This window comes from Cebus imitator, unplaced genomic scaffold (genome assembly GCF_001604975.1).
Source record: "Cebus imitator isolate Cc_AM_T3 unplaced genomic scaffold, Cebus_imitator-1.0 Scaffold380, whole genome shotgun sequence".
Classification (NCBI taxonomy): domain Eukaryota; kingdom Metazoa; phylum Chordata; class Mammalia; order Primates; family Cebidae; genus Cebus; species Cebus imitator.
The window spans coordinates 1,638,914-1,661,760 of record NW_016107695.1 but is presented as its reverse complement, the minus strand read 5'-3'; the positions used below and the strand labels follow the sequence as shown (position 1 = coordinate 1,661,760).

The 22,847-nt window shown below is 58.7% G+C and overlaps 1 protein-coding gene across 1 annotated transcript in view; it reads right to left on the bottom strand.

The window, feature by feature from the left end:
- Positions 1 to 22,442, bottom strand: part of FRMD1 (FERM domain containing 1) — a 24,974-nt gene extending 2,532 nt beyond the window's left edge. Inside the window, 14 exon segments of the mRNA XM_037731071.1 lie at positions 417 to 467; positions 1,363 to 1,371; positions 2,209 to 2,531; positions 2,937 to 3,038; positions 3,041 to 3,107; positions 3,989 to 4,066; positions 4,659 to 4,814; positions 5,900 to 6,086; positions 6,581 to 6,651; positions 7,137 to 7,216; positions 19,376 to 19,467; positions 22,082 to 22,162; positions 22,164 to 22,245; positions 22,248 to 22,442. Coding sequence (XP_037586999.1) covers positions 417 to 467; positions 1,363 to 1,371; positions 2,209 to 2,531; positions 2,937 to 3,038; positions 3,041 to 3,107; positions 3,989 to 4,066; positions 4,659 to 4,814; positions 5,900 to 6,086; positions 6,581 to 6,651; positions 7,137 to 7,216; positions 19,376 to 19,467; positions 22,082 to 22,162; positions 22,164 to 22,245; positions 22,248 to 22,290 — 1,422 coding nt within the window. The 5' untranslated portion in view covers positions 22,291 to 22,442.
- Between the last annotated feature and the right edge of the window lie 405 nt (positions 22,443 to 22,847).

Below are 22,847 nucleotides of genomic sequence, written 5' to 3'. Positions count from 1 at the left end.
GGGCAGCCAGTGGATGGAGGGGTGGGGCAGCCAGTGGATGGAGGGGGTAGGGCAGCCAGTGGATGGAGGGGTGGGGCAGCCAGTCTGCTGCACGGCAGGTCACAGGGCCCAGGTGTCCAGTTCCTGCCTACAGTGGCCCAGTGACACTCAGGGCCCGGCCACCCCAGGCCCAGGCAGGACCCGTCCGTCCCCATAGCAAGCTGGGTCACATGGCCCTGAGTTGAGGCCTCCACCTACACCCACCTGCCTCAGTCCCTGAGAGCCTTGCTCCCTGACTTGCCTGCTGCATCTTGGGGGTCTCAGTCGAGGGACCCTCTGATAGGCCTAGGAAGGCCCCAAGGGCCCCTGGCAGGGGACATAGGAGAAGGGGGTGGAGGAGCAGAGCCCGGGCTTCTGGCCCGTGGCAGGGATCCTACCTGGTACACGACCTGAGCGCTGTGGCCTCTGGTCCTGACGTGGGCACAGGGCTCCCAGCAAGCGGCTGTGGGAGGAGGCAGCCGTGAGCATAGGTGGCTGGGTCCTGCCTGACGTGGCTCTCCCCAAAGGGCAGTCCCCTGCGGAGCTGGGGGCCCAGGTTCGGCCGCTGTTTCTCCTGAGGCTCACACTGCCCCCTTGTCCTCAGTGTGGTGACTGCTTTCGCTCCGTTCCCTGACCTCTGCTAAAACGGGCTCTTACTGTGCGGATGTGGGATTAGCACGGTGATTCCTGCTGGATTACAGACCCCAGAGCTAGAGTAAAACCTCAGAGATGGAAGCCAACCATCCCTTACTGGTGGACCAGACACTCCGACTGCAACCGTGGACACGGTGGGTTAGTGACAGAAACACCTGGTCCTGGGTGATGTTGGGTGATGCTGGGTGTTGTTGGGTGACTGCAGGTGATGCTGGGTGGCATTGGGAGGCCCTGGGTACCTGCAGGTGATGCTGGATGGCACTGGGTGACTGCAGGTGATGCTGGGTGGCATTGGGAGGCCCTGAGTGATCCTGGGTGGCACTGGGTGATGCCGTATGGCACTGGGTGACTGCAGGTGATGCTGGATGGCGCTGGGTGACTGCAGGTGATGCTGGGTGGCGCTGGGAGGCCCTGGGTGATGCTGGGTGGCGTTGGGAGGCCCTGGGAGATGCTGGGTGGCCCTGGGTGATGCTATATGGCACTGGGTGACTGCAGGTGATGCTGTTGGTGGCACTGGGTGACCGAGCCCGCGGGCTGGTCCCATCTGACCTCATCACATCTGCTGTCAAGGCCATGGGAACACTCAAGAGACCAGCAGAGCTGAGGTCCCCTTTCTGGGGCACTAAGGAAGCTTTCAGAGCCTCACACACAGGGGCTGAGCAGGAAGCATCCTCCAGGACAGAATGCCACATCCTGGGCCTGCTGGACACGTGGTCCTAGAAGACTCTGGGAATGGCTCTGTCTTCTCACTCCTACTCAACTGAGCGAAAAAGACACCGCTCTAACCCAGGCTTCCTGATGGGAGGGAAGCTGGTAGGTGGGGGCTTCCCAGGAGTGGAGGGGCTGCTAAACAGTGAGGAGGCTTCCTGGGAGTTGGGGGCTTCTTAGGAGTCCATGGGGCTTCCTAAGAGTGGGGGGGGTTCCTAAGAGTTGGGGGGTCTCTAGGAGTTCAGGGGGCATCTTAGGAGTGGGGGAGCTTCCTAAGAGTCAGGGAGTTCTCTAGGAATCCAGGGGGCTTCCTAGGAGTGAGGGGCTTCTTAGAAGTGGGGGATTTCCTAGAAGTGTGGGAGGCTTCCTAGGAGTTGAAGGGCAGCCTAGGAGTGGGGGGCTTCCTATGTGTTGGGGTGAGGTCCCTGGGAGGGAAGGGTGTTTCCTAGGAGTGGGGAGTCTTCCTAGGAGTTGGGGGGCTTCCTACGTGTTGGGGTTCTTCCTATGTGTGGGGGTGGGCTTCCTAGGAGTGGGAGGGGCTCCTGAGATGGACTTCCAAGAAAGCTCGAGGACCTGGGCTCATCTGCACCCAGAGGACCCACTGCTCCTGTGTCTATCCCAGCCTGCGGCTGCCCCTTTGCTGGGGACAAGGGACTCGGGTATGGCAGGCTGCAGGCAGCTCCTCCCTGCCTCCTCTGTTTTTCCCGGCAGGTTCTGGCACATTTTTCCGGATGAAAGTCACAGGCAGCTCCGCCCCTCACGGTCTGGCCCCTGGAGGGCAGGTCAGGGCATTGCCGCTGGGTGCCTGGGCATCCCCCTTGGGCCCACTGGTCCTTGGCTGTCATGTGTGCCAGGGCGGCTGCCACTGGTCCTGGGGCCGGAGGACGGCGCCTTCTCCGGGAGCCCCTGGACCCCTGAGGGCGGGTCCACAAGCATCTCTCTGGATTCCCTGAGCCGGGAGTCTGCCTCGATGCCTGCCGTGTGGGAGCTGCCGTGGCTGTCGGTGGAGTGGAGTGAGAGGTGGTGGGGGCAGTGCTGGCTGCTGTCCCCACTGTCCCTGCTGCCCCCGCTGCCCGGGGAGCCCCTGCTGGATGGGTCCAGGTCCGGCTCCAGCCCATCGCTGATGTACGACTCCCGGTAGCGCTGCTTCTCTGCGGGGAGCGGGGACGGCAGTGAGGGCGGCTGGAGAGGGACCCTACCCGCTGACGCAGGAGGAAGAGCCCAGGAGGCAGAAACGCACGCGCAGGGCTGGGTGAGGACTTGGAGCGGGGTGGGAGACCGGGCCTGTGGGTAAACGCTGAGCCAGGCCTTGTCGGAACCTGCACTTCTTGCTCTTTGTGGGCACATGGTGGGAGGAGCAGTGGAACCTCAGGCGGCTCTGAGAGCCGTCCTCCTCCCCCGCCCCGTCTACACAATCCTACTCTGGGTAGAGCTGGGGGCACCACCCGCCCTTTGACCTGAGCATCTGGAGAACGCGGGAGCCAGGAGGCCTCACACAGCGCAGAGGAGACAGAAGGCGCAGCCCTGCCTGGAGCCCAGCGCCCACGCAGCCCCACCTTCTGCCTCCTCCCGCCGCCGCAGCACGTGTAGCGCAGGCCGCATGCGGAGCTGGAGCTGGTGGCTGGTGCGCAGCAGGTGCAGCAGGTGCCGTGAGCGCCGCAGCCCGTGTAATAAACCAGCTTCCGCGCCGCGGGCAGCCCGTCCGGCCAGATCTCCAGCTTCTTCCCCTGAACACAGGAGAGAAGGTGCCACTCCACAGGCTGAAAACCGCGCTAGCAACAGGAAAGGACGATGTTCAATGTCAGCCACGGCCCCCAGGGGGACGAGGCCGAGGTTTTCACGTTGCCGTGCTCAGGGCGAGCTCGGCCCTGCCCTTGCTGGGGAGGACGCGGCCCTCCTGGCTAGGAAGTGCCTGCAGCTGCGTGAGGGGGGTGGGGCTCCAGGGTGGGACGAGAAGACCTGGGTCTGGATGTCCAGGGCAAGCCTGCTGCCCAGCGGCCCCCACAGTCACTGCCCTTTCCTCCCTGTCACCCAGGCTGCGGGTGGCCCTGGTGACTGCTCTGGGGTCAGGACGAGAGAAACAGAGGCCATGCAGGTACATGTCTACCACCTGCTCTTATTTTCTCTCCCTTGGTTTTCTCAATTGGGAGCCAGTTTTCCAGCAATAACAACTAGACCTCAGCTGGCAGCTAAACACCCAATGCCTTCAGGGCTGGGCTAGACGCAGAGCCCGTGGGACCAGGCCAGCCTGATGGCCCCAAGAGGTGGGGTCTTGCGGCACTGAGAGGCTGGCAGGAAGCAACCTGCACCTCGTGGGGATAAAATGCCCAGGAAATGCCCTCAAGATGAAGCTGCATGGCCCACACTCTCCAGGGCATGGAGATCCCCCCAGACACCCACCAGAAATGCCAGCTTCCCGACGTGGGGCCGGGGGAAGTCGTACAGCAGCTGTGGAACTCGGTTCACCTCCTGCAGGACAGCAGGGGCCGGGCGTCCAGGCGGGGCCAGCCAGCACCCGTGACCGCTGCAGGGAGGCTACACAGCCCAGCCCCCCATGGGGAAGGGAGAAGGGGTGGGGGCAGGAGCAGGGGCTCTGTGAGGCTGAAACCCCTCCCGTCAGCTGGTAGATGTGCACTCCCCTGAGGGTCAGTCCCAGGATCACGGTGGAGCAAACTTCCTCCTTATCCTAAAGGACACAGGTCAGAGGTCAAGGCCCGGGCCTGGGGGTGCTGGGTCTCACTGATGGCGGAGTGTGCTCAGTCTGCCCAGGGGCCAAGGCCTCCATGGAGCAGGCTGAGCTCGGGCCCATTTAGAGTCTGATTCACTCCAGTATCAGACCAAACCACCCTGTCAGCACAAGCATGCCTTTGATCAGGCTAAACAAACATCAGCTGTGACCTAAGAGAGCCCTTCCAAGCCGGCCCTGGGGTCCTGGTGACACTATCAGCTTGGGGAGCTCTGGCCACGCCTGCCCTGGGGTCCTGGTTCCCACTGTTAGCCATGGGGGCTCCGTCTATCCCTGGCCTGGGGTCCTGATCGCCCTGTCAGCTTGAGGGGAGGCTCCGTCCATCTCTGGCCTGGGGTCCTGATCCCACTGTCAGCTTGAGGGGGGGCTCCGTCCATCCCTGGCCTGGGTTCCTGATCCCACTGTCAGCTTGGGAGGGCTCCATCCAACCCTCTGGCCTGGGGTCCTGATCCCACTGTCAGCTTGAGGGGCTCCATCCGTCCCTGGCCTGGAGTCAGAGTCCAGCCCCGTCACTGGCCGCCCTGCACTCGACCTTGTACAGCCTGAAGAAGTGCACGGGCACGTCCTCCAGCCGGCAGGCCTCTTGGATGGAGCGCAGCATGGCCTGCTTGGGGCTCAGGCCCTGGCGCTCGCAGAGCAGGGCGGGCATATGCCGAAAGATGTAGTCAATCCCCCTCTTGGTGATGATCTGAGGACAGAGCTGGGAGGTGAGTTCAGATCCCTAATGGCCCCCCTTCCTCCTGGCCAGACCCCTGCTCCAAGAAGCCTCCCCAGCCTGCCGGGAGGTGAGCTCAGACCTCTGCTGGCCTGCTTTCCTCCTCACCGGTTGCCTGCTCTGAGAAGCCTCCCCAACCTCCTGCAGCTGGTGCCGACCTCAGCGGGCAGGGCCAGGGCCTGGCTGTTGAGCCTGGACCCAGGGACGAAGTCTCGGTGCCCGCTCTACTCTTGGCCTGTCTGACTCCCTGTCCCGCCTGGGTCCCCCTCAGGGCGAATGGCAACAGCCAGCCCTCCTCAGACTTCTGCAGGGGCACTCCACACCCGACGAGGCCTGGCTCCTGGGAACTTGCCCAATGAGGATCAGCTGCGCCCACCACCTGACACTGGGGTCAGATCCTGAGACATGCAATCAAGGATCGTGCAAGTGTGCCAGAGGCCAGGGGCATATGTGACGTCCACAGTGCCTGGAGGAAGCCTGGCTGGGCCCCATGCTGGCCTCAGCGATCTCCATTCAGAGCAAACAGGAGAAGGCCCCAAGGTGCCCAGGACAGAGGAGAGGTGCGCTGCAATGAACCGTCAAGGAGAGAAACCTCCGAGTTCACCGGCACCAGCCTGCATTCCTGGAGTGACGGCCATCCACCCGCACGGCCATCAGGCCCCCTCCTCCCGGGAATGGCACCGGTTCCCTTACAGGCGAAGAAGCTGAGGCTCAGAGGCTCCTATGGGTCACCGGATACTTGGGGAGGCAGATTCCACAGCCAGGCAGCCGAGGGCTCAGAGAGGTGAAGCCACGCGAGCAAGGCCACACAGCTGGCTGGGGGCACAGGCATCCAGACCAGCCTGCTCCCGGCCAGTCCTCCCACACCGCCGGCTTTGGGGATGGGCAGGCCCCTTGGGCCTTCAGGAGGAAAGGACAGATGGCTTCCCCGTTTCCATGCCCTGGCCCTTCCTCCAGCTGCTCCTGCCAGGCCCCCAGCCCCTGTTCCTGTGGATGGACCTGGTGGAGGTGGACAGCGCCAGGCTAGCAGTGCTGGGAGGCTGTGGCCCCAACCTTACCCACTGTGGGAAGTAGGAGTGTGGCTCAAAGTACCTCCCGGCATGGGCCGGTGCCCAGTGCTCGCCCAGGTCAGCCTGCAGCGCACAGGTGGCCAGCAGGAAGTAGGCCTCCTCCTGGTGGGCGCACTGGGACCGAAGCACACGCTCCTTCAGGTGGCAGTAGTACAGGTGCCGTGCCCGGGGGTCGCTGGAAGGCAGCAGGGAGTGAGTGTGGGGACTGTCAGCCCCTGTGGCCCTGCCTTGTCCCTCCCCATGCCAGCTCCTGGGGTCGATCTGAGCCCCTGGCACCTTGTTCCTATCTTGTGACATCCACAGCCGTGTCCCTGCAGGGCCAGCTTGGCACAGGCCCACACTCTTCCTGGAGCGGGGCGCAGGTGACTTACTGCCACCAAGGAGCCCTCCACCCAGCAGCCTCCAGAAGCCTCACCCAAGGCCTGCATATGGCATCCCCACCCTACAGAGGACAAGTCCCGCGTTTGAAGAAGTGCCACTTTATGACACAGTCTGTATGCATTTCAATTAAATGGAATTCCTGTGCTCCCCTAAACAGCCAATAGAGTGGGTTGTTTGTATTTGTTTTTGTTTTTTAGTATAAACTCAAATGTATTGTGTGGCCTTCATAGGACTTCTGTTCACGTGGCAGATTTTCAACATTCCAGGAAAGCAAGTCAGCGCGGTCACCTCCTTCCGTTTTCCACGTAGTGCCGCACTCGGAGGAAGGCCACGAAGGGCGCTCTGCATTTCTTGCTTCCCTGGTGGGGAAAATACAAGAAAACGCAAGAGCCACAGCGAGGTGCCCTCGCTGTCCTGTCTTCCCAGTGTGGGGGTCTGGGATTGGTGCACGCCCAGCTCAAAGCCGAAGCTCAGGCATCCGCAGCCACAGCTGACATCTCCTGACTCACGGTATTTACTAACAGGAAAACTCTATGTGCAGACAGGCTCTACGGCGTTCAAGAACATCTGCGAAGGCGAGATCAGCGTGGGCTCACCTGCCTGCACCCTCGGGGCTCACTGCAGTCCCCCTGCACATGGCCCCTCTGGATGGAGCAGGTGCATGGACATGAGGCAGCACATCCCCACGGCCCAGCACACCCCACCACGGTGCTCTCTCCCACGCCACACATCCCTGTGGTGCAGCACAGCCCACCACGGTTCCTTCTCCCACCCCACGCGTCCCCGAGGCCCAGCACAGCCCACCATGGTGCCCTGCCTCTCCCACCCGACGCTCCAAACTTACTTGATACCTTTCTCTCTTCCAGTCTTTTGGGAAGTACTTGCTGAGCTTTTGCTCCAGATCCATAAATAGATACTCATTGTCTGAAAACAAAACAAAGGCTTCATCAGAGCGGTCACCACACTTCCCAGGTGTCACTGTCTGTCCAAACCCCAGTGTGGCTTCCAGAGGAGATGCGCAGCTGAAAGTCACCTCCAGCTGATGCCGCGGACGGGGCTCTCCTCCAGCTGATGCCGCGGACGGGGCTCTCCTCCAGCTGATGCCGTGGACCAGGCTCTCCTCCAGCTGATGCTGCGGACGGGGCTTTCCTAAGCTGACAGCGCAACAAGCATCGTCACACATGAACAGGTGTCAAATTTACTAAAACGGTTTTCCAACGTGCAGGAATGTTCAAAACTGGCAATGCTCCGGGCATACCCTTTGGGAAAGCAATGTAGCAACATCTATCCCCACCCCCTTCCTCTGCAACCGAGGTGCCCTCTCAGCCGCGGAGTAAATCGCTTACAAACTAGAGCTGTCGGGGTTGGATGTGGCGGCTCAAGCTGGTCATCTCAGCGATTTGGGAGGCCGAGGGAGGAGGATTGCCTGAGGCCAGGAATTCAAGACCAGCCTGGACAACATGAGACCTCATCACCACAGAAAGAAACATTGGCTGGGTGTGCTGGGGCATGCCTGTAGTTACAGCCTCCGGAGGCCGAGGCAGCAAGACTGCTTGAACCTGGGAGTTCAAGGCTGCAGTGAGCTGTGAACGTGCCGCTGCACTCCAGGGTGGGTGAGGGCAGTGAGGCCCTGCCTCAGTCAATCAGTAAAAATAGACACGTCTCTAATCCAGCACCGACTGATCAGCTTCGAGTCAACTACCCCAGCTTTATCTGTTAACCTGGTTTCCCTGGAAACTACAAGAGATGCTTCTTTCTAAATTATGTGTTTCTATGTTTTTAAAAATATTTACCACCATGTGTTTCTTTATAGCCTGGAAAAGTTAAACAATTATCCTAGAGAGGAAAATAACAGAAGCATCCTCTGCTGCTGTGGAGGCCAGGGCCTAGGACTGAGGTGACCGGCACGTCCCCAAAATAAACTCGAGAGGGAAGTCACTGCCCGCAGGAGCCCGGGCCGCTGCTGGCCGCAGCAGTGGGTGCCGTGGGACCAGGCCGGCCGTGCAGGCTATTCCCAAAACTTTCACCTTATTCTGTGGCCACCGACCGCTCCAGTTATGGCTGCCACCTCACAGACACCTCCCTGGTGACAAGCCTACCAGCAAAACCTGAAACATCATCCTGGGCTCCTGTGTCAGGGTCCCCAGGTGGAGACAGGGCTGGGGCCGGGGCTGGCAATGCCTGGGGAAGCTACCGGGGGGCCTAGGGTGACGGGCAGGGCCCACCTGAACATGGCCTTTCAGGGCCACCGAGGTCAGCCCAGGCTCTGCCCAGCCTGTCGCCCTCACGGTCAGGGCCCGATGGTCCTGAGAGGCGAGGTGTGTTGGGGGACATGGGGGTCCAGGGAGCTCACTGTGTTCCAGGCTGAGCAGAGGACCTGGCGTTGACCTTGCTATGAGCGGAATCACGCTCCCCAGAGGCATATGCACAAGTTCTGACCTAGCACCTCAGTTCCTGTGTTTTGAGAGAGGGCTTTTACGGAAGAAGTTGTTGAGTGGAAATGAAGTCATGTGGGTGGGCCTTCATCCAGGCAGATCGGATCCTCACAGAGAAATGGAGACTGCACCCAGAGGGGCACACACAGAGGGACAGCCATGTGACCACACAGGGGAGCAGCTGTTGGTAGGCCCAGGGGAGAGGCCTTGGGAGGGATCAGCTGTGAGGCACCTTGGCCTTGGATTCCAGCCTCTGGAACTGACACAATCGTGTGTGGTTTAAGCCACCCTATCCGTGGCAGCCTCGTGGCTCAGAGTCAGGTAGGAGGGAGGAGTTGACGCGGTGAGGGAGTGGGACTCCGATACTGGACCAAATTGAGCACCAACTAAAACAGGGACAGGGAAAGCGGCTTCCCATGAGACAAGCCCACCGGCCTGCAGGTGAGTTTTCCGTTGCCATGGCAACACTGGGAGGTACCGCCCCTTTCCGTGGCAACAACCTGACCACCCCAGAGTTACCACCCTTTTCTAGAAACAGCTGCATAATCTCCCCTGTAGTTTCCGTGTAAGTAGACGTGGGTGTGGGTGTGAGTGACCCCGCCTCTGAGCTGCTGCTCGCGTGGCCTATGGGGAGCCCGGCTCTGCCCGGAGCTGTGCCTCTGCTGCTGCTGGGCACCGACGCTTCCGTAAGAGCTGCTGCCTAATGCCACTGGCTTGCCCCTGAATTCTTTCCTGGGTGAAGCCCAGAACCTCCCAGGCTAAGGCCCAACTTGGGGTTTGCCTACCCTCATCAAGAGGACCCTATGGCAGTGGGGACCCTGCCGGTCTCAGCAGGGCTCACAGCCTGCAATGTCAGTGTAGGTGTCCCCGGGCTCCACACGGCACGATTTGGAGCTGAGGCCTTGAGGTGTCGTGATTCCCCCAAGGTCCTCACCCGGCTGCTGGCTCCAGGGCCCAGGGCTGACTGTGTCCCTGCGCAGGTCACCCCCTGGCTCAGGCCTTGCTTTCCTGCCTGAGGGACCAGACCATGGGATGTGATTCAGTGCTGGAAACTGAGGAAACTGGAGGAAGCTCAGACGCAGAGCAAGTGCCGAAAGCCACCCCGAGGAGGTGCATGCGGTGTGGCTGTGCCATGTGACACGCTGACGGGGCTCCGCCGTGACGCCAGTGGCTGGTGCCATGGGTCAGCCTTCGAGGGGGAGGAGGAGGAGCAGGCGGAGCACAGGACTTTCAGGACAGGGAGGCTCTTCTCTATGACACCTGAAGGTGACAGACACCTGACATTTCACATTTGTGCAAACCCAGAGGATGCGCCACAGCAGGAGAGTGCCCCACGCCTACCCGACCCCAGCCTGTGAGACCCCAGTCACCCGGGCTCCTCAGCGGGCAGACGCGCTGCCCTGGGGAGATGCTGGCAGCACAGGAGGCTGTGAGTGCAGAGAGGTCTGTGTGGGAAATCTCTGGCCCTTCCTCCCAATTTTGTGTGAACCAAAACTGCTCTAAGAAATAAAGTCTTAAAATCCTAGTATCTCTTTCGAGTCTGAGATTCAAGGCTCCACAGGGAGAAAAAATAAACCTGTGACTCAATCACAAAAGTCTTAATTTGTAGCAAACATGACCCACCCGGCCGGCACCAGGCTGCCATGAGCACCCACCAGAGAGACAGGGGCTTTGGGAAGGTAAGGCGTTCTTCTTTCTAGAATACGCTGAGACTGTCCTCACACCAGCACTCCCAGGACCCAGGGCTGTGGACTGTGGGCAGTGGGCAGTGGAGAGGGGCAGGCACAGTTTCCACCCGGTCAGGAGTCAAATCACCCGGCTTCCTTCCTTGTGCAGTGTCGGGGTAGGGCAGGGGTCCCTCATGCTGCGGGGCCCAGGGACCTGGTCAAATGAGGTGGACGCAGGGTCCCCAGCAGACCCTGAACAGCAAGACCCCTGGAGACCAAGACAGCCACTCTCATAGTCACCACCCTCCTTGGGCAGAACCTGGTGCAGGAGGCAGCCCTGTGGGCAGCCACCAGAGAGCAGGTGACTGTTGCAAAAGGTACTTCTGGTAGTTCAACCTCACAGGTGACGTGGAACAACGTACAGTTCCCCCGGGTCTGCTGAGGATTGGTTCCAGGATGCCCCTTGGATGTCAAAACCCAGGGATGGTGTAGAGTTTGCGTGTACCCTACACACATCCCTGTGTACACCTCAAACGATCCCGAGATTCCTTATAATACCTGATGCAATGTAAATGCTGTAGAAATCGTTGTTATACTGTGTTGCTAAAGTTGTATTATTTTTTTCTTTTCTTTTTTTTTTTTTTTTTTTTTGAGATGGAGTCTCGCTCTGTTGCCCAGGCTGGGGTGCAGTGATACGATCTTAGCTCACTGCAACCTCTGCCTCCTAGATTCAAGCAATTCTCCTGCCTCAGCCTCCTGTGTAGCTGGGATTACAGGTGTGTGCCACCACTCCCAGCTATTTTTTTTTGTATTTTTAGTAGAGACAGGGTTTCAATATGTTGGTCAGGCTGATCTCGAACTCCTGATCTCATGATCTGCCCGCCTCAGCCTCCCAAAGTGCTGGGATACAGGCGCCAGCCACCAACCTGGCCTGGCTGTGTTATTTTTATCATACTCTTTATTGTTACTATTTTGAGTATGTTCAACATGAGGTTAGTTAAATCCGAGGATGGGCAACCTGTGGATACAGAGCGCCAACTGTCTACTCTTATTTATATTAGAAAATCTGCAGTCCGGAGAATATAAGTCAGCCACAGGGAGGGTCAGTCTCAGATTCCCTTACAGCCACCTACATCACATGTGATGATACTCCGTCCGCAAGTGCTAGCTCGTTCTGGAGATACATGAAGACACCAGTGAGGAAGACTCACCTACAGAGGCTGGCAGAAGGGCATCCTAGGGCCAGGTGCCCAGCTCAGCCCCTCTCCGCCCTGCCTGTCTTTCTTTCTTCCTTTCCTTTTTTTTTTTAAGATGGAGTCTCGCTCTGTCACCAGTTTGGAGTGCAGTGGCACGATCTCAGCTCACTGCAGCCTCTGCCTCCCCGGTTCAAGCGATTCTCCTGCCTCAGCCTACCAAGTAGCTGGGATTACAGGCACCCACCACCATGCCCGGCTAATTTTTTGTATTTTTAGTAGAGGTGGGGTTTCACTGTGTTAGCCAGGATGGTCTTGCTCTCCTGACCTCATGATCGCCCGCCTCTGCTTCCCAAAGTCTTGGGATTATAGGCATGAGCCACTGCTCCCGGCCCCTGGCTGTCTTTCTAATCCTTAGATTAGAAAGCTCTTTTAGGCAGCATTAGACGCAGGGGGGAGGTTCCAGGGTGTCACCGGCCTCAGTTCCCTTTTGTGTCAGGGAGGATCTAACACTCACCCTCGTCAGTAACAACAGCAGCAACTCGCTGCTTGGACACTGCATGCCACGTTCTGTGCTGAAGACTCTGAGTCGATCCCTGTGTCTTTAACGTGATGGCTCTGTTATCTACCCCATCTCACAGATGCAGAGACCCAGGCTTGCGGACGCTGTTCCCACCCCATGCCAGGCCATGGGGCCCTTGAAGCCAGGGGTTAGCAAACCAGGGCCCCAGGCCAAACCCCAGCAGCCACTTGCTCTTGTAAAGAAGCTCCTGTGGGGATGCAGCCGCAGTTGCCTGTGACGCCATGTCCATAGCTGCTTTCATGCTGCAAAGTCTCAATATTGACTCTCTGGCCTTTAAAGAAGACGTCTGCCAACACCTGGTCTAAGCAAACGCCACGTGAAAAGGTCTAGACCACCCTTCTCAGGTCCTGACTCCCCTGAATTCACCATTCGGGTGCTCTAGCTCGAACTCAGCGTTTGCAGCATGAGTGGCGCGTGTTTAGCTATGTTTGGTAAAGGATCTGGGGTTACCTCGGCCTCGGTCAGGTCAGCAAAAGGACCTTTATTTGTACATTCATTACCTAAATACCCTGCTGTAACCTTCCACCCTCCACCTCCAATCACAGTGAGGAGGAAGTACTTCCTGGTACTTACCCTCAAACACCACAAGAACAATTCTTGCAGCGACACTAGAAGACAAAGCCGCTTGTTTCTCAAAATCAGCACAGTCCCCCTAAACCTCCGCACGCCTAGCAGTGGGACAGCAGATGCCATCACCTCTGCTCATGGGCACACCCTTCTGAGCCCAGCCACAGTGCCCCGCTGTACGGCCAAACCAGTCTAGATGTCACCGTGAAGACATTCTTAAGATGAGAGCCACACTCAGGCCGGGCGTGGTGGTGCACACCTGTGACCCCAGCACTTTGGGAGGCAGAGGCAGGTGGACTGCAGGAGCCCAGCAGTTCGAGACCAGCCTGGGCAACATAATGAGACCCGGACTCCACAAAAAAACACAAAAAGGATCTGGCTGTGGTGGTATGCATCTGCAGTCCCAGCCACTCTGGAGGCTGGGGCCAGAGGATCCACCCGAGCCCGTGAGGTCCAGGCTGCAGTGAGCCCTGATCATGGCACGTCATTCCAGCCTGGGGGACAGTGAGATGGAGGAAGGAAGAAAGGGAAGAAGGGAGAGGGGGAGGGATTGATTGATTGACGTCAGCAGACTGAGTAAAGCAGGTGACCTTCACATGTGGGTGGGCCTCGTCCAGTCGGCTGAAGGACTCAGAGGCTAAGGAGAAAGACTGAGGTCCCCTATGGAGGAAGGAACTCTGCCTCCAGATGGCAATCAGACGCAGAACCCTTCCCTGGGTCTCCAGCCTGCCGGCCTGCCCTGCAGATCCCACACTTGCCAGCCTCCAACAGTCACATGAGCCAGTTCCTTAAAATAAATCAGCTTCTCTCTCTCTCTCTCTCCCTCCCTATATACACACACACTGTCTGCAGAGAGAACGGAATCAGAAGGATATGTGTACAGAGACATACACATGTATCTGTCGTGCTTGTGTCTGTGTGCGTGTCTGCATGTGCATGTGTGTGCATGTGCGTGTGTGCATGTGTGTACAAGTGTGCATTGTGTCCATGTGTGCATGCACACACATGTCTGTGCATGTGTGCACATGTGTACACACTTGCATGTGTGCATGTGTGCGCACATGTGTGCACATGTGTGTGCGCGCACGTGTGTGCACAATGTGTGCACGTGTGTACACGTGTGCATTGTGTCCATGTGTGTGCATTGTGTCCATGTGTGTGCATGTGTGTGCTTGTGCATGTGTTCATGTGCGTGTGTGCACATGTGTGCACATATGCGTGCATGTGTGTGTGCACTTGCATGTGTGCGCGTGTGTGCATATGCATGTGCACGTGTGTGCGTATGTGTTCTACTGGTTGGTCCTGCTTCTCTGGAGAGCCTTGACTGGTGCAGGCACAGCCTGGTGGAGGAAGGACATCTTGCCGCTGGAAGGGGAGGGACTGGCCTTGGCTCTAGGCTCCCCTGAACCCCGTAGAGCAGGGAGAAGACGCACCCTCCAGAGCCTCCTCACTCTCTTCCCAGTGACAGTCGCCCTCTCAGCTCCCGGCAGGCAAATCGGGACACACTGTGGAGCTCCACAAACGGCTGCTGATCGAACAACAAACCTGAGCTTCCCCCACTGTGCCTGCTGCCCGTGACACTGGCATGACAGCAGGAGACTCCTGCAGAGCTGCCCAGGGGCTGGACACTGGAACTCTAGCTCACCATCACAGGAGCGAGCTCCAGGCAGCAAGGGCCAAGCCCAGGCCAGGTGGGGCTCACTCTCACTCCCTCTCTATGCCCGTTTGTCTCTGTTTCTGTCTCTGTCTCTCTGTCTCTGTCCCTCTTTGTCTCTGTCTTTGTCTCTGTCTCTGTCTCTCTGTCTCTACCCCTTATTGTCTCAGTCTCTGTCTGTCTTATTTTGCCTTGCCTCTATATCTAAGCCCCAAATCACATTTCTTGTTTTTGTTATAGGCCTCAAAAATGTACAGCTTACAAAATGTCTCAAAAATGTATCCAATTTGTAACTTATGAGATAATTAAAGCAAGAAATCCAAGCACTTCCTATTTAAAAAATCCAAATCTCCAAAGCAAGGGCTCTGGTCACAAACCAAGAAGTGTGTCGGGTGGAGAAGGTCCTGGGGCCAGGGGACTCCGCTGGGTGGAGGCTCCGGGCCACAACCCCAGAGAGGTTGAGGGGCTGGGTCTAATCTGTCCTTCTGCGGAGCAGGATTGCTGGATCACTGGGAGGAAAGGTGACCCCAGATTCCTTTCTTGTCCCCGAGGCCAGTGAACTCAGCCACCGGCTGTCTCAGACATCTGGCCTCAAGGGGCCAGGGAGGAAGGGGACAGCTTCAAGGGAAGCAAGCAAGGATTGGCTGGCAGGAGTCAGAAAGCGCTCCCACCAGGGAACTCCCCCGCAGGGTAAAGACCCCTCCAGAGCACACACTAGCTGACCGGCCAGCAATGCCTGTGGGGGCGGTTCCAGGTCACCCTCCCAGCCTCTCCTGTTGCTCCAGGGCTGTCACAGGCCCTCATTCTGCTTGGACTCTCCAGACTCAAGGGCTCCCTGCCCCCCACCTCCCGGGCCTCCCCCCTGCCTCCCGGGCCTCCCCTTGCTGGCACATGTGTTCAGACACACGGCAAACGCCCATGAGCTCTTCCTTTAGCATCTGGGCAGCTGACAGCACGGACTGTGCCTCAGTCAAAAGGGAACAGGGTTCCCTTAGAAGCCAGGCCAAGCCATGGCCACCGCCCTCATGACCTGTCTGCAACTCCCCAACGCCAAGGACCATCAGCATGTAAACTGGGAGAATCCTTGGTCATCGGGAACCTGCACCATCTGGGAGATGGATTCCCGGTCACCAGGAGACGCTCTGCCTTGTACCCCACTGCTGGGAGGGGAGGTCCTTCCCCAGGGAGGTGCTGTGGGACCTCTGGGGGACCCCCATACTCCACCCTCAGAACTTGCAAACACCACCTGCTGTCCCTAGGTCTCAGGGACATCGGGGGCTGTGCACTGAGCTCAGGTGGGGCGTGAAGTCTCCGTGCCCTCACACCATGGTCGCCTTGGAACTGTGTCTCCCAGAGGCTGTCTCCATGACAGACACCCTCCCAGTGCGGGGCCTCACATAGGGGAGGGGGATGCTCTGGGGCTTTTCTCTGCCTTGGGAGAACAGGGAAGCCCCAGTGCCAAGAACACAGGCACAGACAAAGCAGAGGGGCACAAGCCAGAGCTTGCTTCCCAAACACAGCAGCTCCAACGGGTCAGTGAATGTCCCACCACAGCCATGGACGTGATCCTCATCCAAAGCAATGGGTCCCGGCCCGGGTTTTCCAGGCAGCCCCTGAATCCCCCCACCAGCCCCGCCCAATTTATTTATTTATTTTTTTGGGTTAAGAGATTTTGAGTCCTTAAGTAATCAAAGATGTCAAGAACAGGGCCGGGAATTCCTGACCTTCCCCCTCATGCCCTCCAGACTAATTTTCTTTGCATTTCTAAAATCACAGCAGGATGACACCAACCACTAAACCAAAGGTAAAATTGGTCTCTCTAAGGTCAACATCCTGGCCTCCCCTGGGTGACTCTCACCGTGATTTAAAAGCCGGAGACCTCTGTCCCCAGCCCTCAGAGGGCTCAGGTTGTGCTGGGGCCCGGGGTCGGGGAAGCTCTGTGTTTGACTGGGCTCCAGCACGGGGTGGCTGCCGGGACAGCCCATAGCTCATCCAACAGGGTGCCCGCCCCACCTCCGGGAATTCAGGGAGGTATCTAGTCCTATTTCTGGAGTCCGTAGGACTACACCAAGCACCCATTGGAGCCTGGAACATTCCCTGAGTGCCTGTCCACACACACCCCATATGCAGGCAGGTCAGGAGGGGAGGGTGCTGGTATCTCAGTCACTGGGCTGGCAGACAAAGGCTGGCAGCTGTCCAGGGCAGAATCGGCCCCAGAAGGGCCTCAGTCACCCTGCTCAGAGGGCTGCAGGTGGCTGGACGCAGGCACTCCAGGTGCTTTTGTGCAGAGCTCGGAAAGAGGAGGGCACCGGCTGCAGTAGCACCACAGCCTGGGTGGCGGCCCAGAGAGGTCGGGATCCCCGGCCTTTACCAGGCTTTACCAGGAGGCAGGGGATCCCTGGCCTTTACCAGGCATTACCAGGGGGCGGGGGATCCACGGCCTTTACCAGGCTTTGCCAGGCGTGGGGCATCCCCAACCTTTACCAGGCGTTACCGGGAAGCGGGGTGGTCCTGGGAGGTGGAGACGCTAATGTGAAGCCTGCGGGTCAGGACCCAAGGCCCCAGCCCCATCCCGGGCACCGAGGCTCCCTGCTGGCAGCCCCCATAGCTCGGCGCCCCGGGCTGCACTAGGAAGCCAGGCCTCGCTCTGAAGTGACAGGGACTTGAATCCCACAAGTAAGGAACAACTTCAGGATGAGGTGACGCAGATAGAGTGTAACACCCACCGCCAGCACCCCTCCTCAAATAAACCAGGTGGCTGCGTGAACACTCGCCTCCTTCCGTTTGCTGCCTGTGGGAGGCACGGACAGGCGTGAATGGCGGCTGCGGACAAGTGTGTTAACTGGGCCAGAGCCTCCCCTGCACACTGGGACAAGTCCTCCAGTATCAACCCTGACAGCAAGACTGACCTCTGCTGCTCCTGGGTGCAAGCCCAGCACTGGGTGCTGTTCCCCACCTCACTGCCCCCCCCCCACGAAACCCCTGGCAATGCTGTGTACGGTTCCTAGTGCTGTGGGAGGCTGGAACCCCCACCTCGCCCCCCATGACTCTTCCCCCACTTCACCTCCATGACACTACCCCCACCTCGCCCCCCACGACACTCCCCCCACCTTGCCCCCCATGACACTTCCCCCACCTTACCTCCCATGACACTTCCCCTACCTTACCTCCATGACACTACCCCCACCTCGCCCCCTACGACGCTCCCCCCACCTCGCCCCCCACGATGCTCCCTCCACCTGACCCCCCCAAGATACCATGTACAGTTCCCAGTGCTGCTGGGGGCTGGAATCGGGAGGGGGCTGGCTGAGAAATACAGCAGCAAAGGGCAAAGGGAGGCACCCTCTGGCTCTCCCTGTACCCCTGCCTTCCTGGAGAGTCTGACACAGGAAGCCCCAAACCCCACCTGCCCTCAGGAGCTCAAGGTGCCCACTCAGGGTCACCTGGGGGACTCAGGACTTGGTCTAAACACATGAGGTCACAGCACTAAGGCTGGCCCTGCTGGACCCCATCTTATTCCCTCTGCCCCCAGGGTCCTCCTTCCCCACTGCCCAGTGGTCACACAGCCCCCAGGGCACCCCTGAGACGAAGTTAGGATCCTCCTCTTGATGGGGATTAGAGAAGGAGGAGATGGAGACCGGGCATTCTCGCTTCTACTCTGGGGCACAGACGGGGCTGGGGCCACCTGGACTGAGGGAAGCTGGCTCCTGCCCACACTCACGATGGCACGAAGAGAAACTCGGGCTGAAACCCCAGGGCACTACGTGGGTGGTTGCAGGAAGACTGCTTCGTCCAGAAGCACCCTAAAATCTCACGTTCCCTTCACAGCCCCCAACAAGGCGCTGCAGATCCTGAAGGATGGAGCATGGGTCCCGGTGTCCCAGGCAGGGTCCCCGGCTCACTCACTCCCCCAGACAGAGGCCGGCTTGCTCTGCGGGGAGCCTGGGAGAGGTCAGCTCAGCCCTGTCCTCCATGGACACCAAGAGTGGGAGACACTCAGCCACCACCCATCAGCACTGAACTCCATCTCCATCTGCCCCGTGTAGCCTTCTTCAGCTTGGCTAGGGACAGGGGTCCAGGCCTTCCCTGTGCCAGCAACCTCAGGCCCCCACTCCTTTGTAGGACTGGATCTGAGTGCTGCCACTCGCTTCCTGGGGCAGCAAAAAGTGCACACGAAGCACCTCGGGTTCCCATGGCTCTTCCATGTGACGCGCTCCGGCAGCAGGGTCTGTGGAGCCCAGCGGGCTGGCGCAGCCCCACCTCCGCCTGCCATCTGCATGCATTCGAACTCCAGGTAAGAACTCACATAGATCCAGGGGCCTGCTACTGGATGGATGCTCCCAGAAGCCCATGGAGCCAACCGCCCCGCAGAACAGCACAATCGCAGGCGCAGACCTCTGCCTGGGGTTTCAGCCCTGGCTTCCTCCAGAAAGAATGAGTGAGTGGAAGTGTCTCCTGGGGAAGTGGGGTGTAACTGTATGTAACTGTTAGTGTGCACGTGTGGTATGTGTGTGAGTGGTGCGTAACTGTGTGCATTGTGCATGTGTGGTGTGTGCATGTGTACATGTGTACATGTGTGAGTGGTGTGTAACTGTCGTGTGGTGTGTGCATGTGTACATGTGTGAGTAGTGTGTAGTCATGTGTGTGGTGTGTGCATGTATACATGTGAGTGGTAACTGTGCATGTGTGTGGTGTGTACATGTGTACATGTGTGAGTGGTGTGACTGTGGGCATGTGTGTGGTGTATGTGCATATGTGTGAGTGGTGTATAACTTATGTGTGTGGCATGTGCATGTGTACATGTGTGAGTGGTGTGTGACTGTGGGCATATGTGTGGTATGCACATGTGTACATGTGTTAGTGGTGTGTGACTGTGTGCATGTGTGAGTGCTGTGTAACCCTTTGTGTACCTTGTGCATGTGTGTGGTTTGCCCGCCCCCTTGACCCTGGGCATCCCTGCAGGTGGGGCCTGAGCAATGCTTACTTCTGACCACACAGAGGCCGAAGAACTGGGTGTCTCTGATGCTCAGCACGTTGCACACTTGCTGGAAAAGCTCCAGGCCAGTGGCCTTCACCTGCAAAAGAGGTGAGGAGGGGCTCAGGGAGGGGCCGGCACCTGCCCCTAGGAGGCCACCTGGGCAAGCAAGGCCCAGCAGAGCACCAGGGGGACGACCCAGTCAGGCACCTCCTGCAGGGAACAGGTCTGGGTTCCTCACTCGCTCCCAAAGCTGAAGACTAAACATGAGCCGCATGCCCATCAGAGCGCATGTGAGTGCGGGGGCATGAGGGTGGTGGGGCAGGTGCCCTGGACAGTGGGTCAGGGCTGCCCCTTCCATCCCTGTCTGTCCCTGGTGTGAGGATTTCCCGAGACCAGTCAGGGACACATGACGCAGCGTCACCCCCAGGGCGTCCCTTTGGGCTCTGTCCTCGTACGGCACAGACAAACGTGTGCGAGCGTCAGCGTCTCATCATCCATCGTCCACTAGACGTGAGCGACCCTGGCAGCACGACTGCAGTCGAGCTCTGACTGACAGCAGCCTCCAAACACCTAGCCTGGGGCGTGCCCACATTTCCTGTGTCCCACATGTGCTACCACCTCACACCTGTTCGGGCCCCAACATGGCTGGGACAGGCGGCGTCGCCCGTGCGGAGCTCTCCCTGAGTCCCGGCTGTCACCGCAGCGCTGGGGCCCATCCCGGTCTCCCTGAGTCCCGGCTGTCACAGCAGCACTGGGGCCCATCCTGGGATCACCAGGCAGGAGAGGTGGCGCTCTTGGGAGGAATTGCAGCCCTCACGCCGGTGAGGGGGCGCAGGCTGGCAGCCATGCGCTCTGCTCTCAGACTCTCCCAAGGACCCTCACTTGGGGCTCCAGGAGAAAGCATCACAGCAGAGCCCAGCTGGCCGCCGGATCTGCAGAAGGCCATGTTGTGATTCTTCATTTGCATGGTTTCTAGTCAAACGACGTAGCCAGCTTACTAATCCCGCGTTCTGTAAGACTGGCTTCATTATTGATGTGGCTCGGCTATATCCCCACCCAAATCTCATCCTGAATTGTAGTTCCCGTAATCTCTCTGTGTTTTGGGAGGGACCCGGGGGTAGGTAATTGAATCATGGGGGTGTTTCCCCCATCCAGTTCTCATGATAGTGAGTTCTCATGAGATCCGACGGTTTTATAAGGCCCTTCCACCTTCGCTGGGCACTCATTCTCTCTCCTGCCGCCCTGTGAAGAGGTGCCTTCTGCCATGACTGTAAGTTTCCTGAGGCCTCCCCAGGCATGCTGAACTGTGAGTCAATTAAATTTCTTTCCTTTCTAAGTTACCCCGCCTTGGGTATGTCTGTATTAGCAGTGTGAGAACAGACTAATATGGTTACTGTCTGCTTAATGTGGTGAGGGGGCAGACAGGCAGCCCCACAATGGCAGTAACACAGATCTGCAGGAAGGGTCTTCCCAGCCCATTCCTTTCTAATAGGCTTGATACATGTTTGGTTGAACAGGGGGTCCCTAACTACAGACACAGTTGTGCACACACCCCAATAGGGGGCCCTGTCTAAATGCAGACACAGATGTGTGAAACCCTAATGGGGGTTCCCGTCTAACTGCAGAAATAGATGCTCGCACACCAATAGGGGGGTTCCTGTCCTACTGCAGACGCGGATGTGCGCACACCCCATAAGAAGCAGGCTCTGTGGCTGCCAACTTGGAGGGCACAGGAGGGGGCTGCAGGAGCCACAGATGCACTTCAGGGGGCTCCATCAGAAGCAGATGGGCATGATTCAGCCAGAGGGCTCACTGTTCCGGCTGCATGATCCCTCAGTTAAAATCTGACCGTGAAGTTCAGTGCAAGAAACATACAAGTCCCAGCACTTACAGGGCAGGGGGCCAGTGCCCCAGCATCTTCCCACAATGAGTCCTCTTATGACCCCTCCACCAAGCCTGAGGCACAGCTGAGGGCCCCAGGAAACTACGGGACACCGCCTCATCGGCTCAACACCAGCTTCTCATTGCCGGGTGGGAACATGAGGCTTGGGGGAGACTTTGCCGCAAGCATAGATGTGGGTGTTTACTTAAACACAGAACGGTATACCCAAGCAGACGAGAGATTCCCAGGGGACTTGAACCAAGATATTACTAGCAAGTCATACTTCATTCCAGGTAGCGTTCAACCACGTCCAAAAGGGAAACTGGTAAATTAGCCATGCAGAAAGTCGTCATTCTTCAGCACACCACTCATTTTAATTGCCACATTTTCATTATCCACATTAATCCTTAAAATGAAAGTACTATCTCAGCTGCTGTCCCGGTAAACTCAACTAAAACAGACAGACAGAATGGGTGGAAAAGGAAAGAGACGCAGGGAGACAGCGACGTCTTAACGCGAGACAGGAGATCCCCCATGGAAACTGGCTGCCTGGCCCTCTTCCCTCAGCACGCCCAGGAAGGATGTGCTGAAGCCATCACCTTAGTTCTCACAGTGACATCTATCAGGGATTTTCCCTTCACAGGCCCAGTGAAAGGGCTGACCCTCCCTGACACCTCATAGGCACCTGGTGTAAGCAGAGTGAGGCAGTCCAGGGACTTCCCAGCACACAGGCTGTATCCTGAGGCTCTGCTTACCCCTGTGCCCCTGCTCACCCCCACGGCCACCCAGGGCCCTGCTCACGCCCACGGCCACCCAGGGCCCTGCTCATGCCCACGGCCAGCCGCAGCTGCTCCCGGCTGGGCAGCAGCACGAGGACATCCCTGTGCTCCGAGGCCATCATGAGATCTCCAGGGTCGGCTCCTGCGGCTGCACGCGGGCCTCTCAGGACTGGGCTCTGTCCGTTGCACCCCTGCAGGAAAGAACGCTTCAGGTTTGTCTGGGTGGTCCTATGGCCCCTCCCTCTTGGGGGCACTGCCATGCTGTCATTACTGGGCCCTCCCCAGCCACGGGTCGCAGGTGGGAGCTCAGCACCTCCCAGATCACAGCTGTGTCTTCTGGAACCCGCCCTTACCGAGCTTCTTGCAGGGAAGGGAACTGAGAGGGAGGCCTGGGCTAGGAATCCAGCATGGCCGAGCCAGGACAAGGGTCAGGGCTGCTAACAGCTGGGTGTGTGGCAGGCGCCTGGAATGCAGATAAACAACCTCAGCCTGGGCACTAGCCACACTGCACCAGTGCAGGGCGGCTCAGCACCCAGCCCCACGGGGGGGACCCAGTGAGACCCAGGCGGGGAGAGACATGACCCAACTCCCCCACCTGACATCCCCTGGCTCCTCGGAGGGCCATGCAAACCCCACAGGCACGGATGCCAGAGCCAGGGCTGCCAGGGTGATGGAGCAGTGCCGGGGAGGAGAAGGAGAGGAGGCAGGCAGCCTAGGTGGGCACCACGCCCCACACACCTCCTGTGGCATCTGCCACCGAGCTCAGGAAGCAGCGCAGCTCCAGTTCTTGGTCATGTTCTCCCGGGAGGGACCCTGG